Raw genomic sequence first — 15,767 nt, forward strand, 5'->3', positions numbered from 1 at the left:
CCCTTAAAAATGTGCTAAGTTTAATGTTTTCCCAGTCCAATGATGTTCCGTAATAATTCTCTAAAATGTTGGTTGAATTCGTGCATGCTGAACTCACGGATAAGGAGGGCCGACTGTACTTAAATTACTTTACATTCTTCTCCATGTTAATCAAGGTTTTTGTTTCAAGTCTGTGCGGGATAATTAACTCTGAAATTACAGCATTGTTGATGGTACCATAGGTGACAATTTTAAGTTAGAACTAGACCACTAAGGTTAAGCTAGAAAGCATCCCATTCTTTAAGAAGATGGAATAATCAAACACAAGTATGCTGAGGCTGGATCAATGTGATGACAAGGTAGAGACTGGGCTTTCTCATCTATTGTGATGTAAAGGAAGTATGGCCACATGCTGTTTTGCAAGTGTGAATACTGTATCCAGCAATACGAAGTTAAACCTAAAAACACTCACCGCATGGACAATATCCAACATATCATATGCCTTTGTGGATTCAAGGGGAACCAATGTATCCAAGCTTGGTACCAACCTGTCACTTTATAAACAGAAAGAGCAAAAGTTTAAAAAAAAGATTTGTCAACCAATTATTTACAGCATATATGGTGGTAAATTTGGACTTCAACCATCAATGACAGTTGTGGTTAAGCATGTAAAATTTTGCACAAGGTTTTGATTGTGGGCTACTAATTGAACATAAGAACACAAGAGAAAACCTGCAGATAGTGAAAGTCTAAACAACACATACTAAGTGCTGGAGGAACTTAGCACAGACAACATCTACGGAAAAGCGTGAATAGTTGATGTTTCGGGATGAGACCCTTCATCAGGACTGGCAAAAAAAATGAGAAGTCAGAGTAAGAAGGTGGGGAGGGGGAAAGAGGAGGGAGGGGTGAAGTAAAGAGCTAAGAAGTCGATTGGTGAAAGAAATAAAGGGCTGGAGAAGGGGAAATTTGATAGGAGGAGAGAAGGCCATGGCCCAAAGGGAGAAGAGCACCAGAGCGAGATGATGAGCAGGTAAGAAGTTAAGGTGAGAGGGGAAAATGGTGAAGTGGGGGGGGGGCATTACCAGAAGTTCGAGAAATCCATGTTCATACCATCAGGTTGGAGGCTAACCAGACGGAATTCAAGGTGTTGCTCCCCCAACCTGAGTGTGGCCTCATTGCGGCAGTAGAGGAGGCCATAGACTGACATGTCAGAATGGGAAGTAGAATTAAAATGGGTGGCCACCAGGAGATCCTGCTTTTTCTGGTGGATGGAGCTCCGTGAGGTGGTCTCTCAATCTAGGTCAGGTATCACTGACATATAGGAGGCCACACCAGAAGCACCGGACACAGTATAAGACCCCAACAGACTCACAGTTGAAGTATTGCCTCACCTGGAAGGACTGTTTGAGGCCCTGAATGGTAGTAAGGAAGGTGGTATAGAGGCAGGTGTGACACTTGTTCCACTTGCAAGGATAGAACACTACAGCTCAGTAAGGACCTTTGGTGTTATGCTGACATTATAACCTCCTCCAAGATCAATCTAACCTTTCCCTCCTCCGTAACCCTCCATTTTTCTGATATCCGTGTGCTAATCTCAGATTTTCTTAAATGTCCCTAACATATCGGCCTCTACCATCATCCCTTGCAGGCCATTCCATGCACTCACCACTGTGTAAAAATAACTTACCTCTAACAGTGCCCTTATAATTTCCTCCAATTACATTAAAATTATGCCCCTCGTATTAACCATTTCCACCCTTGGAAAAAGTCTGGCTATCCACTCAATCTACACCTCTCATCTTGTGCACCTCTATCAAGTTACCTCTCACCTTCCTTTGTTCCCAACAGGAAAGCCCTAGCTCACTCAAACTATCATAAAACAAGCTTTCTTATACAGATGGACCCTGATAAATCTGCTCTGCTTTCACATCCTTCCTGTAGTGAGGCGACCAGAATCGAGCACAATATTCCAAGTGTGGTCTAACCAGGGCTTTATAGAGCTGCAACATTATCTCACAATTTAGCCATTCTATTAATCTTTATACTATATAAAACTCAATATAGCTTTGACAAGAAGAAAGCCCATCTACCTAGACTGGCACATTAAGAGAATTGTCCACAAACCCAAGATCTCTGTTTCTAAGACATTTCTAAGACTCTTTTCTTCATTCTTTAAAACATGTTTTTCACACATCATCATTCACACAAGAACATCTTTATAGCTTTCAGATAAGTTTCTGAATGTTCTCACTGTTGTTCATCCAACTTCCTATGTTTGCACTGAAATAATATATTGAAGATACTAGAAATCTGAAATAAAGCAAAAGATGCCAGAAGCACTCAGCAACTGACTGTAGAAAGAGAAATCGACAGAAAATGCTGCTTGATGTGACTTTCTCCAACCCATTTTTTTTCCCATTTCCTATTTGCATTAACAGCAAACCTGGAAACAAATGGTATCTATACCCAAACCAAAAGTGCGCCCAACGTTTTATTTTTGAAAGTGCAGAACTGCTCATCATACCAGAAACTACTTGCCATAGAAACAGATACAAAATGCAGGAGGAAGTCAGCATGTCAGGCAGCATCTATGGAAATGAATAAACAGCTAATGTTTCATGCCAAGACCCTTCTTCAGGACTGGAAAGGAAGAGGAGGAAAGATGCCAGAGTAAAAAAGGTGGGGGGGAGGGGGGAAAGAGGGAAGGGGAAGGAGGATAGCTACAAGGAGATAGGTGAAGCCAGTTGAGTAGGAATGGTAAAGAGCTGGAGAGGAAGGAATCTGATAGGAGAGTGGACCAGACGATAGGAGAAAGGGACGGAGGAGGGGACCCAAGGGGAGGTGATAGGCAAATAGGAAGAGGCAAGACTAAGGTATAGAAGAAGTGGGGAGGGGGAGGAATTTTTTTTAAAACCACAAGGTGAAATTGATATTCATGCCATCAGGTTGGAGGATCCTAGATGGTATACAAGATGTTGCTCTTCCACTCAGAGGGTGACCTCATCATTGAGGAGGCCATGGACTGACATGTCAGAACTGGAATGGGAACCGGAATTCAAATGCTTGGCCATCAGGATGTTCCACTTTTGATGGATGGAGCATAGGTGGTCAACGAAGTGGTCCCTAATTTACGATGGATCTCACCAATGTAGAAGAGACTCCATCAGGAGCATTGGACACAATAGACAATCCCAGCAGATTCACAGGTATACTGTTGCCTCACCTAGAAGAATAGTTTATGGCCCTGAATGGAGGTGAGGGCAGGTGTAGCACTTTGGCTACTTGCGAGGATAAGTGCCGAGGGGACAAATGGACAAGGGAACCATGGGGGAACTGATCCCTGTGGTGGGGGAAAAGCAAGACATGTTTGATGCTAGGATCCCTTTGGAGATGACAGAAGTTGCAGAGAACGATGATTTGGATGTAGAGGCTCATAGAGTGATAGATAAGGGCCAGGACTAGATACGAAGTTCAATTTCACACTGCACTGCATTATCAAAATTATTCTGCCACACTGTTTTTAAAAATAACTTCCTTCTGAACATTGATGAGCTTTATCTATAAATTGAGTACTTCAAAAAAAATTGTATTAGATTGGTTAAACTTAACACATTCATGGTTGCTGTCCTCAACAGATCCATGCATTCCTACAGTTTCATGAAATTATATTTAACAATGGAAACCCAATATATCTGCTTCAACAATTCTGCTCTGTTTAAAATCAAAAGCATATTTTTGAGTCTTTAAAAATGGTCAAGGAGACGACAACATGATAGTCTTTTCCAATTCATTCTACATTAGTTCAATAAAACAAATACTCTATGACTCTGAAACAATTAATTTCACCTCCAAAATCATTAAATTCAGCCATAAAGGGAAAAATAAGTCCAAATATCTTACAGGATGTAAGGACATACTGCAACATAGGCAGCATACATGAGCAACAATTACTTGAAATACTAACTAAACAGGTACTCCCCTTTTAAGATTTAAGAGCTTCAGATTACTTCTAGACAATATCAATTTCTAATATACGTAAAACAATTAAAAGAGAGCAGATATCAAATCTAATTCCAACTTCTTAGTCAATCACAAGGCCATCACCTTGTAATTTAGTGCTGTAAATCATTTTCAGTAGTATAATTCTTATAATAGTTAACACCTTGCAGAAAATATAGAGCCCACTTGGGTTTAGTGTTCTGTAGTTGACACTTTGAATGCAAAATTTCAGATCCAAGAGACACATGAAATTGTGTGGGTTCAGGAGTTTGTCCAAAGTTTATTTATTTGCCAAATAAAAATGTGACTGGTATTGCATAAAGCTAAATTACAGCTAAAATAACTGAATAATGTGTTTATAAACTTACAATTTTAGAAAAAATATTCATTTTTGAAATAAATAAAAATGGGTTCTTTGCAAAAATTTGTGATCTGGAAAGGGTGCATAATTCAATACAGCCACTAGATGACAGTCTTTCATTTGTAACTGGAGAGGAAAGAAAGCACCATTCCATCAATTGGAGAAATCTCCCTGCAGCCACGTGAGGGCAGACTTGGACATTTAAAGAGGTAGCAGTAAACTCAACATACAAGCAGCTCTTCAGATGGAAATGAAACGTTCCTTAATCTTCCAGGCACACAGTTTCATTTTTGTACAATGGAAGATACTGTAATTCCACTGTCAGCCATGATATTTCTATTCAGACTATTTAGTAAGAGAAATATATCTAAATACCAGCATTCTTTTGCACAATGTGCCAACAAACAGTAACTGACTCCTCAAGTTGTATCTGCTATCAGTTGTATCCTGGCTAACCATTACCCAGAACAATATTATCTAGCATTTTTCCCATTTCTCTTATTTTAAAAAAAATCTGATTCTTTTAAATAGCCTGTTGTAAAGATCCAGCCACTGCTTAAATCTATACTTACCCACAACAGAGTTGCATATAATGGCCTCTGCAGGCAGCTTAGAATCAGAATTAGGTTTATTATCACCGGGATGTGTCAAGAAATTTGTTAACTTAGCAGCAGCAGTTCAATGCAATACATAATATAGAAGATTAAAGTATATGCATATTGAATAGATTAAAAATTGTGCAAAATCAGAAATAATATGCATTAAAAAAGTGAGGTAGTATTTACGGGTTCAATGTCCCATTTAGGAATTGGATGGCAGAGGGGAAGAAGCTTTTCCTAAATCGCAGTATGTGTATCTTCAGGCTTCTGTACCTCCTACCTGATGGCAACAATGAGAAAAGGGCATGCCCTGGGTGCTGGGGGTCCTTAATAATGGATGCTGCCTTTCTCAGTCACTACTCCTTGAAGATGTCCTGGGTACTTTGTAGACTTGTACCAAAGATAGAGCAGACTAAATTTACGACCCTCCGCAGCTTCTTTCACTCCTATGCAGTCGTGCCCCCCACCCCAGCATACCAGAGTGATGCAGCCTGTCAGAATGCTCTCCACGGTACATCTATAGATGTTTTTGAGTGTTTTTGTTGACATACTAAATCTCTTCAAACTCCTAATGAAGTATAGTCGCTATCTTACCTTCTTTATAGCCGCATCGCTATGTTGAGACCAGGTTAGGTCCTCAGAGATCTTGACATCTAGGAACATGAAACTGCTCACTCTTCCCACTTCTGACCCCTCTATGAGGATTGGTATCTACTCCTTTGTTTTACCCTTCCTGAAGTCCACAATCAGTTCTTTCGTCTTACTGACATTGAGTGCCAGGTTGTTGCTGCGGCACCATTCCACTAGTTAGTTTATCTCACTCCTATACACCCTCTTGTTGCCATCTGAGATTCTACCAACAATGGTTGTATCATCAATAACTTTACAGATGGTATCTGAGCTATACCTAGCCATAGTCAAGGGTACAGAGAGAGTAGAGCAGTGGGCTAAGCACATGCCCGAGGTGCACCAGAGTTGATTGTTAGCGAGGAGGAGATATTATCACCAATTCGCACAGATTGTGGTCTTCTGGTTAGGAAGCTGAGGATCCAATTGTACAGAGGTCCAGGTTCTCTAACTTATCAATCAGGATTGTGGGAATGATGGTATTAAATGCTGAGCCATAGTCAATGAACAGCATCCTGACATGGGTGTTTGTATTGTCCAGGTAGTCTTAGGCCATGTGAAGAGCCATTGAGATTGTGTCTGCCGTTGACCTATTGTGGTAATAGACAAATGGCAGTGGGTCCAGGTTCTTGTTGAGGCATGAGTTCAGTCTGGTCATGACCAACCTCTCAAAGCATTTCATCACTGTAGATGTGAGTGCTACTGGGCGAAAGTCATTAGGGCAGCTCACATTATTCTTCTTAGGCACTGGTATAATTGTTGCCCTTTTGAAGCAAGTTGGAACTTTGGCCCGTTGCAGTGAGAGGCTGAAAATGTCCTTGAATACTCCTGCCAGCTGGTTGGCACAAGTTTTCAGAGCCTTACTAGGTACTCCGTCGGGGCCTCCCTCCTTGCGAGGGTTCACTCTCTTTAAAGATAGCTTAACATTGGCCCCCGAGACAGAGATCACAGGGTCACCGAGTGCAGCAGGGATCTTCACAGCTGTAGTTATATTCTCCCTTTCAAAGTGGGCATGGAAAGCTTTGAGTTCATCTGGTAGTGAAGTATTGCTGGCATTCATGCTATTGGGTTTCACTTTGTAGTAAGTAATGTCTTGCAAACCCTGCTAGAGTTGTCGTACATCCGATATTGCCTCCAACCTCGTTCGAAATTGTCTCTTCACCCTTGAAATAACCCTCCGCAAGTCATACCTGGTTTTCTAGTACAGACCTGGGTCGCCAGCCTTGAAATGCCACAGATCTAGCCTTCAGCAGATGATGTACCTCCTGGTTCATCTACGGCTTTTGGTTTGGGAATGTACAGCAAGTCTTTGTAGGCACACACTCGTCCAAACAGGTTTTAATGAAGTTGGTAATGACTGCAGCATACTCATCCAGATTCGAAGACGAATCTCTGAATACGGTCCAGACCACCGATTCAAAGCAGTCCCGTATGCTCCTCTGCTTCCCTTGTCCATACCTTCTTGGTCCTTACTACTTGTACTGCAGTCTTCAGTCTCTGTCTATACTCAGGGAGTGGAAGTACAAACAGGTGATCAGACTTCCTGAAGTGAGGGCGTGGAATCACATGGGCATTCTTGATGGTGGTGTAGCAACGGTCCAGTGTGTTTCCTCTGGTATTGCAAGTGATCTGTTGATGGTAATTGTTTAGTGATTTTACTCAGGTTGGCCTGGTTAAAATGCCCCAAAAACAATGGTGAAGGCATTAGAGTGCACTGTTTCGTGCATGTTGATCCCATTGCTCAGATCATCTAAAGCAGGGGTGTCAAACTACCGGCCCGCGAAGGGGTCCAATCCGGCCCGCGGGATGATTTGGGGAAAAAAAAGTACATTCAGGACTATTTATTATGTATCTGTACGGCAGCCACTCTCTCTCTCCCACCGCTGTCTGGGCCGCCTGCTGCACCGGCAGCTTGTTGTGTGTACTTAGAAAAGAATAGGCGGCAACTAACCACCCGCTGTGCATAAGCACCCACCACCCTGCACTGAAGACCACTAGGGCCCTACTTACGTCGTCAGACACAGTATAAACGCACAGAGTACTCAGGTAAGTAACACCTGTAGCAAGGCTGAGACTGTTTGCTGCTGTGGTTCAAAATGCTTTCCAAGAAACGAAAAGTTGACATCGAAGGTCGAATATTCAACGTTAATTGGAAAGATTGTTCTTTCTTCTGTGAGGTCAATGGCAAACCTGTGTGTCTGATATGCTCGCAACAAGTGGCTCTGGCAAAAGAGTACAATATCAAACAACCCTATGAGATGTCACACAGAAAAAAATATGACAAGTACACAGGACGACTCAGAACGCAAAAGGTAAACAAGCTTGAAGCAGCTCTGAAAAAACAGCAATCAGTGTTCACCAAAAGTCGAGAGACTTATGATGGAGCGGTCAAGGCCAGCTATATTATTGCCAACAAAATAGCTGCTGCATCGAAGCCATACTCAGAGGGGGAGTTCATTAAAGCATGCATGCTGACGGCGGCTGAGCTGGTGTGCTCTGAGAAGAGACAGGCTTTTGGTAATATCAGCTTGTCAAGAAATACTGTGGCAGAGAGAATCGGGGACCCTTGCAGGAGATTTGAACAGTCAACTAGAAGACAAAGTGAAGTCACTTATTGCCTTCTCTATTGCAATTGATGAGAGCACTGATGTGACTGATGTAGCTCAACTGGGAATACTTATTCGTGGTGTTGATGCATCTTTGACCATCACCGAGGAGTTTGTGGAGATGGCGCCAATGACAAACACCACAACGGCGAATGACGTTTTCTCCAGCCTCGTCGAGGCCTTGGACAGACTGGGGGTTGACTGGAGTCACGCTGTCAGCGTGGCAACAGATGGCGCACCGTCCATTGTCAGGAAAAAGGCAGATGTTGTTATGAAACTCAGAGAGAAAGTTCAGAGAATCCTGAGCAGGAATTTTGGAATTTTCATTGTATTACACACCAGGAGGCATTATGTAGCAGGAGCCTGAAAATGGACAATATCATGGATGTAGTAATCAAAACGAATTAATTTTATTAGAGCCAAGGGACTCAACCATCGGCAATTTGACACTCTTTTGTCCAAAAATAATATTGGACATAGCCTACCCTACCACACTGAAGTCCGCTGGTTGAGCAGAGGGGTTGTGTTCAAATGTTTTTTTCAATTACGTGCGGAAATTGGACTATTCATGAACGAGAAAGGGAAGCCAGTGGCAGAGTTGGATGATCCAGACTGGCTTCGTGATCTTGCATTTTTGGTGGATATAACATAGCACTTAAATGTGCTTAATATTAACATGCAAGGCCGCAACAAACTTGTTACGGAATACTACGACAGCATTCGTGCCTTTCAAATTAAAATAAGCCTGTGGGAGATGCAACTGTCCCGGAGCAAACCAGCTCATTCCCCCTCTTTGCAGTCTGTGCATGTCGCTCATGGGAGTAATGACAGCATGGACAGGTACAAGGACAAAATATCACAGCTGAAAAGTGAGTTTCAGAATCGTTTCCAAGTCTTCACTCAGTTCGAGAAGGAATTCTCACTATTTTGCTCGCCGTTTGCCGTCCAAGCAGGATCAGATGTGCCGGAGGAACTCCAAATGGAACTAATTGAAATTCAGTGTAACTCGGCTTTGAAATATAAATTTGAGGCTGTGGGTCTGGACTCATTCTATCAATACGTGGGACCGATGTACCCCAAGATGACAGCCTTTGCCTCAAAGATCCTTTGCATGTTTGGGACAACATATCTCTGTGAGCAGGCTTTCTCCATAATGAATATTAACAAATCCAAACTGCGCTCACAGCTGACACACAGACATCTAAACGGCATTATGAAAATCACAACTGCCCAGAAACTGGTCCCAGATGTTGACAGGCTGGTTAAAGCCAAGAGATGTCAGGTGCCTGGAAGCAGCAAGTGAAAAATGAGTGACACTGTTCGATGCACTGCGACATTTAAGCAAAATGCATTATGAAATACTGAGTGTCATAATATTGTGATTCATTCATTTTCTGACTATTCTATTATTGTAAATGTGATCACTTCAATAAAAATTAGAGACTAACTGTGTTCATTGTCTAAGTTTGATTGCTGGAAGCGGGCTAATAAAAATTAGGTGCAGTTGTGTAGCTTACATTTACAATTTGTTTCATTAGGTCTACATTTGTGTCTGCTAATGTTTAATTTCAAATGGTTTATTAATGGAAAGGGTGTGGCTCCCAAAACAATCTTAGCCAAAATAGCATCGTTTTTTCTCTCTCTCATCACAACTTTCTTGCAGCCTATGGCTGTAAGTTAATACTAATCATAAAAATAATGCTTGCTAGGCAATCTTCTTCATAAGAAAAGAAATTCGTAAAGTGAAACACTCTGTGGTTATAGCAGAGACTGAGACACATGAGAGCAGGTTGAAAAAACGAAGGCAATGAAAACTGTGGGAGCACACGCGTGTGCACAACTGATCCGGCCCACATGAAATCACATTTTGCCCAATCTGGCCCATGATCTAAAATGAGTTTGATATGCCTGATCTAAAGCCTGATTGACATTGGCCTGAGGTGGAATGTATACCGCTACCAAAATGATCACGGAAATTTCCCATGGTAGGTAAAATGGGCTGCGAGATATTTCAGGTCTGGCAAGCAGAATTGGGACAGCACTGATATATTTGTGCACCGAGGAGTTGATCATGAGGCATAGTCCTCCACCTCTGCTTTTGAGAGACTCTATAGATCTATCCTGATGGTGTATAGATGATAACTTGACAACTATCTTAAATACTTTTATAAGGTTCATTTTGTCTACTTGGTCTATCATGTAATTTATTTTTGGACAAAGTGAAATACAGTGATAGGCTAGGCACCTGAGTGCTGCTCTTATTCAATTCTCACTGCATGCACCATCTCAAACATCTTCCAACACTGCCAAATATTAACATAGTGGAAGATCACCCCATAATATTGCTTATTGGGAAAATACTATGCATATAAAATAGCTCAACTATACTTAACTACTTTAATGCTAAGGCCAATTATATATACTTTATTTCATACAAAAGAATGGCACAAGAAATAGCTCCAAGATCCATTTTTGCGAAGCAGATCAACAGCACTGAGGAAGTACAGATTGCTGATCTTGCGATCAGAATGATGCATTGTCAAGAGTTATACAAGTAAGCAAGCCCTTTGTTCCAACTTGTCATACAACCAGAGTGCCTATCTGCACTAGCCCTTATAGCCAGTACTTTGCCCATATTTCTTTTTTCGATTCATGTATTTGTCCAAATGTCTTTTAAAAGCAGTAACTGCACCTGCCTCCACCATTTACCCTGGCTGTTCCTTCCATATACCCACCAAGTACTGCTCACAATACTTCAAAGTGTGGTCTAACCAATACCTTATAAAGGTTCAGCATTACATCCTTGCTTTTATATTCTAGTTCTCTTGAAATGAATGCTAACATTGCATTTGCCTTCCTCACTATCAACTCAATCTGCAAGTTAACCTTTGGGGAATCCTGCACAAGGACTCCCAAGTCCCTCTGCACCTCAGATTTTTCAATTTTCTCACTGTTTTAAAAATTGTCTATGCCTTTATTCCTTCTTGCAAAGTACATGACCATACATTTCCCTACACTACATTTCATCTGGCACTTCTTTGCCTATTCTCCCAATCTGTCAAGTCCTTCTGCAGACTCCCTGCTTCCTCAACACTACCAGCCTCTCCACCTGTCTTCATATTGTACTCGAACTTGGCCACAAAGCCATCAATTCCATGATCCAAATCATTAAAATATAAGATGAAAAGTGGTCCCAACACTGACCCCTGCGAAACACCACTAGTCGCCAGCAGCCAATCAGAAAAGGCCCTCTTCAATCCCACTCATTGCCTCCTGCTAGTCACCCAATTCATGCTAGCAGTACCTTGCCTGTAAAGTCACATCTAAAGAGTAGAATCGAGTGCAAAGCGGAGTTCTACTTACCATGGATCTTGACATTCTCTTACTGGAGCTGGATCTTTGTTATTCAGTGGTATATAATTAAAAAACTCTCTTAAATTCAATAAGGCATCAATATCATTTTCAAAAGCCCTGTGTGCAACACCTGCAGTATGAACAACACAGCATTACTAAAATATAAACAACAGGAATTCTGCAGATGCTGGAGTTTCAAGCAACACACATCAAAGTTGCTGGTGAATGCAGCAGGCCAGGCAGCATCTCTAGGAAGAGGTGCAGTCGACGTTTCAGGCCGAGACCCTTCGTCAGGACTAACTGAAGGAAGAGTGAGTAAGGGATTTGAAAGTTGGAGGGGGAAGGGGGAGATCCAAAATGATAGGAGAAGACAGGAGGGGGAGGGATGGAGCCAAGAGCTGGACAGGTGATTGGCTAAAGGGATATGAGAGGATCATGGGACAGGAGGTCCGGGAAGAAAGACGGGGGGGGGGGGGGGGGACCCAGAGGATGGGCAAGAGGTATATTCAGAGGGACAGAGGGAGAAAAAGGAGAGTGAGAGAAAGAATGTGTGCATAAAAATGAGTAGCAGATGGGGTACGAGGGGGAGGTGGGGCCTAGCGGAAGTTAGAGAAGTCGATGTTCATGCCATCAGGTTGGAGGCTACCCAGACAGAATATAAGGTGTCGTTCCTCCAACCTGAGTGTGGCTTCATCTTTACAGTAGAGGAGGCCGTGGATAGACATGTCAGAATGGGAATGGGATGTGGAATTAAAATGTGTGGCCACTGGGAGATCCTGCTTTCTCTGGCGGACAGAGCGTAGATGTTCAGCAAAGCGGTCTCCCAGTCTGCGTCGGGTCTCGCCAATATATAAAAGGCCACATCGGGAGCACCGGACGCAGTATATCACCCCAGTCGACTCACAGGTGAAGTGTTGCCTGCTCTGGATCTCTTTATCGCTAATTGCCGACGGGACATCAACCGTCTCGACTTCACCGCACCTTGTCCCCATTCCAACCTCACTCCTTCCGAACGCTCTGCTCTCCACTCCCTCTGCACTAATCCTAACCTTATTATTAAACCCGCCGATAAGGGGGGTGCTGTTGTAGTCTGGCGTACTGACCTCTACCTTGCCGAGGCACAGTGACAACTCGCGGATACCTCCTCTTATTTACCCCTCGATCGTGACCCCACTAAGGAGCACCAGGCCATTGTCTCCCACACCATCACCGACTTTATCCGCTCAGGGGATCTCCCATCCACTGCTACCAACCTTATAGTTCCCACACCCCGCACTTCCCGTTTCTACCTCCTACCCAAGATCCACAAATCTGCCTGCCCTGGCCGACCTATTGTCTCAGCTTGCTCCTGCCCCACCGAACTCATTTCTGCATACCTCGACACTGTTTTATCACCCCTTGTTCAATCTCTTCCGAACTATGTTCGTGACACTTCTCACGTTCTTAAACTTTTCGATGATTTTAAGTTCCCTGGCCCTCACCACTTTATTTTCACCATGGATGTCCAGTCCTTATATACTTCCATCCCCCATCAGGAAGGTCTCAAAGCTCTACGCTTCTTTTTGGATTCCAGACCTAATCAGTTCCCCTCTACCACCACTTTGCTCCGCCTAGCGGAATTAGTCCTTACTCTTAATAATTTCTCCTTTGGCTCCTCCCACTTCCTCCAAACTAAAGGTGTAGCTATGGGCACCCGTATGGGTCCTAGCTATGCCTGCCTTTTTGTTGGGTTTGTGGAACAATCTATGTTCCGTGCCTATTCTGGTATCTGTCCCCCACTTTTCCTTCGCTACATCGACGACTGCATTGGCGCTGCTTCCTGCACGCATGCAGAACTCGTTGACTTTATTAACTTTGCCTCCAACTTTCACTCTGCCCTCAAGTTTACCTGGTCATTTCCGACACCTCCCTCCCCTTTCTAAATCTTTCCTACTCTGTCTCTGGAGACAGCTTATCCACTGATGTCTACTATAAGCCTACTGACTCTCACAGCTATCTGGACTATTCCTCTTCTCACCCTGTCTCTTGCAAAAACGCCATCCCCTTTTCGCAATTCCTCCGTCTCCGCCGCATCTGCTCTCAGGATGAGGCTTTTCATTCTAGGACGAGGGAGATGTCTTCATTTTTTAAAGAAAGGGGCTTCCCTTCCTCCGCTATCAACTCTGCTCTTAAACGCATCTCCCCCATTTCACATACATCTGCTCTCACTCCATTCGCCCGCCACCCCACTAGGAATAGGGTTCCCCTGGTCCTCACCTACCACCCCACCAGCCTCTGGGTCCAACATATTATTCTCCGTAACATCCGCCACCTCTAACGGGATCCCACCACTAAGCACATCTTTCCCTCCCCCCCCCTCTGCATTCCGCAGGGATCGCTCCCTACACAACTCCCTTGTCCATTCGTCCCCCCCATCCCTCCCCACTGATCTCCCTCCTGGCACTTATCCGTGTAAGCGGAACAAGTGCTACACATGCCTTTACACTTCCTCCCTTACCACCATTCAGGGCCCCAAACAGTCTTTCCAGGTGAGGCAACACTTCACCTGTGAGTCGACTGGGGTGATATACTGCGTCCGGTGTTCCCGATGTGGCCTCTTATATATTGGCGAGACCCGACGCAGACTGGGAGACTGCTTCGCTGAACATCTACGCTCTGTCCGCCAGAGAAAGCAGGATCTCCCAGTGGCCACACATTTTAATTCCACATCCCATTCCCATTCTGACATGTCTATCCATGGCCTCCTCTACTGTAAAGATGAAGCCACACTCAGGTTGGAGGAACGACACCTTATATTCTGTCTGGGTAGCCTCCAACCTGATGGCATGAACATCGACTTCTCCAACTTCCGCTAGGCCCCACCTCCCCCTCGTACCCCATCTGTTACTTATTTTTATGCACACATTCTTTCTCTCACTCTCCTTTTTCTCCCTCTGTCCCTCTGAATATACCTCTTGCCCATCCTCTGGGTCCCCCCCTCCCTGTCTTTCTTCCCGGACCTCCTGTCCCATGATCCTCTCGTATCCCCTTTTGCCAATCACCTGTCCAGCTCTTGGCTCCATCCCTCCCCCTCCAACTTTCAAATCCCTTACTCACTCTTCCTTCAGTTAGTCCTGACGAAGGGTCTCGGCCTGAAACGTCGACTGCACCTCTTCCTAGAGATGCTGCCTGGCCTGCTGCGTTCACCAGCAACTTTGATGTGTATTACTAAAATATACTGCTTAAAATTGGTCAAAGATGTATAATACTTTAAATGATATTTCAAAATGGGTTATTATTGCATCGTTAATACACAGTTACTGAAGTTTTACTGTTACAATATTTTTTAATCTAACCAATTACAACAAAACAGTAAAGGTGGATACTGCATGAATTCTAATGTACAGGTTTGAATCACCATCTCATGTTGAGAGGCTGTTTGACATTCTGTCACAGAAAATTCCCATGATCAGCATGTCAAAATGTTTCATCAGTTCAATTTGTCAATGCATCTTCTAGATCAGTTCAAATATAACCCTGTGTTTATACAAAAGAATACTTTTGCTTTTATAGCTGACATAATAAACCACAACACAAAAATAGTTTCTGGGTTTGAAGGCGGACTGCCTCAAGAAGCAGTGATGGAGCATCAAAGATTGGAAAAGGCCCTTTCAATTTCACAGTATTTATTAGTGAATAATGGTGACATTTTGATTATATTTTCTATTTAAATATCAGCACTTTTTAAATTTTTAATCGAAAAACTGATCAGAGGTAGTTTACAATTCATGGACTAAAATTTGCCATTCTATGTCACTATTGGCAATTACAAGTGGGGTGGTGTATCCAAACTGGGTTTAACATCTGTGAAGTTATTCATATTTTATTCTGCACATTTTTTCCTTTCTATATTAAAGCCAGTCCCCAGTAAATTATTAAACAACTCTCATCTAAAACCTCCTCTATCTCATTGGTTTGGAATAATGATGACCAATTCAAAGTCCAAATTATATCTGTAGTAATAACACTGAATGTCAACATATATGCACAATATAGACAAGAAATCAGAACTTGCTGATTAACCTAAGGCAGTGATGCTTCATCCACAGTTGAATGTTTGAACCTCTGTGGCAGCAACAGCATGATTGTGCAGCTCAAGGACATTAGAACAGGAGCTGGTTATTTGGGCCTTCAAACCTGCTCATCATTCAATAGGATTACAGATGATCTGCTCTATGCCTCAACTTTTCTTCAATGATA

At 43.1% G+C, this 15,767-nt stretch overlaps 1 protein-coding gene across 4 annotated transcripts in view; it reads right to left on the minus strand.

Moving 5' to 3' along the window:
* The window catches only part of pccb (propionyl-CoA carboxylase subunit beta), a 94,408-nt gene that overhangs the window by 11,727 nt on the left and 66,914 nt on the right, over window positions 1-15,767 (minus strand). For all 4 annotated transcript variants that reach the window (XM_072255634.1, XM_072255633.1, XM_072255631.1 and 1 more), the window contains exons 8-9: window positions 11,538-11,658; window positions 452-533 (exon numbers count right to left, since the gene is read on the minus strand). In XM_072255634.1, coding sequence (XP_072111735.1) covers window positions 452-533; window positions 11,538-11,658 — 203 coding nt within the window. The remainder of the gene's footprint in view (window positions 1-451; window positions 534-11,537; window positions 11,659-15,767) is intronic.

Source organism: Mobula birostris, chromosome 4 (assembly GCF_030028105.1).
Source record: "Mobula birostris isolate sMobBir1 chromosome 4, sMobBir1.hap1, whole genome shotgun sequence".
In the NCBI taxonomy this organism is placed as follows: Eukaryota; Metazoa; Chordata; class Chondrichthyes; order Myliobatiformes; family Myliobatidae; genus Mobula; species Mobula birostris.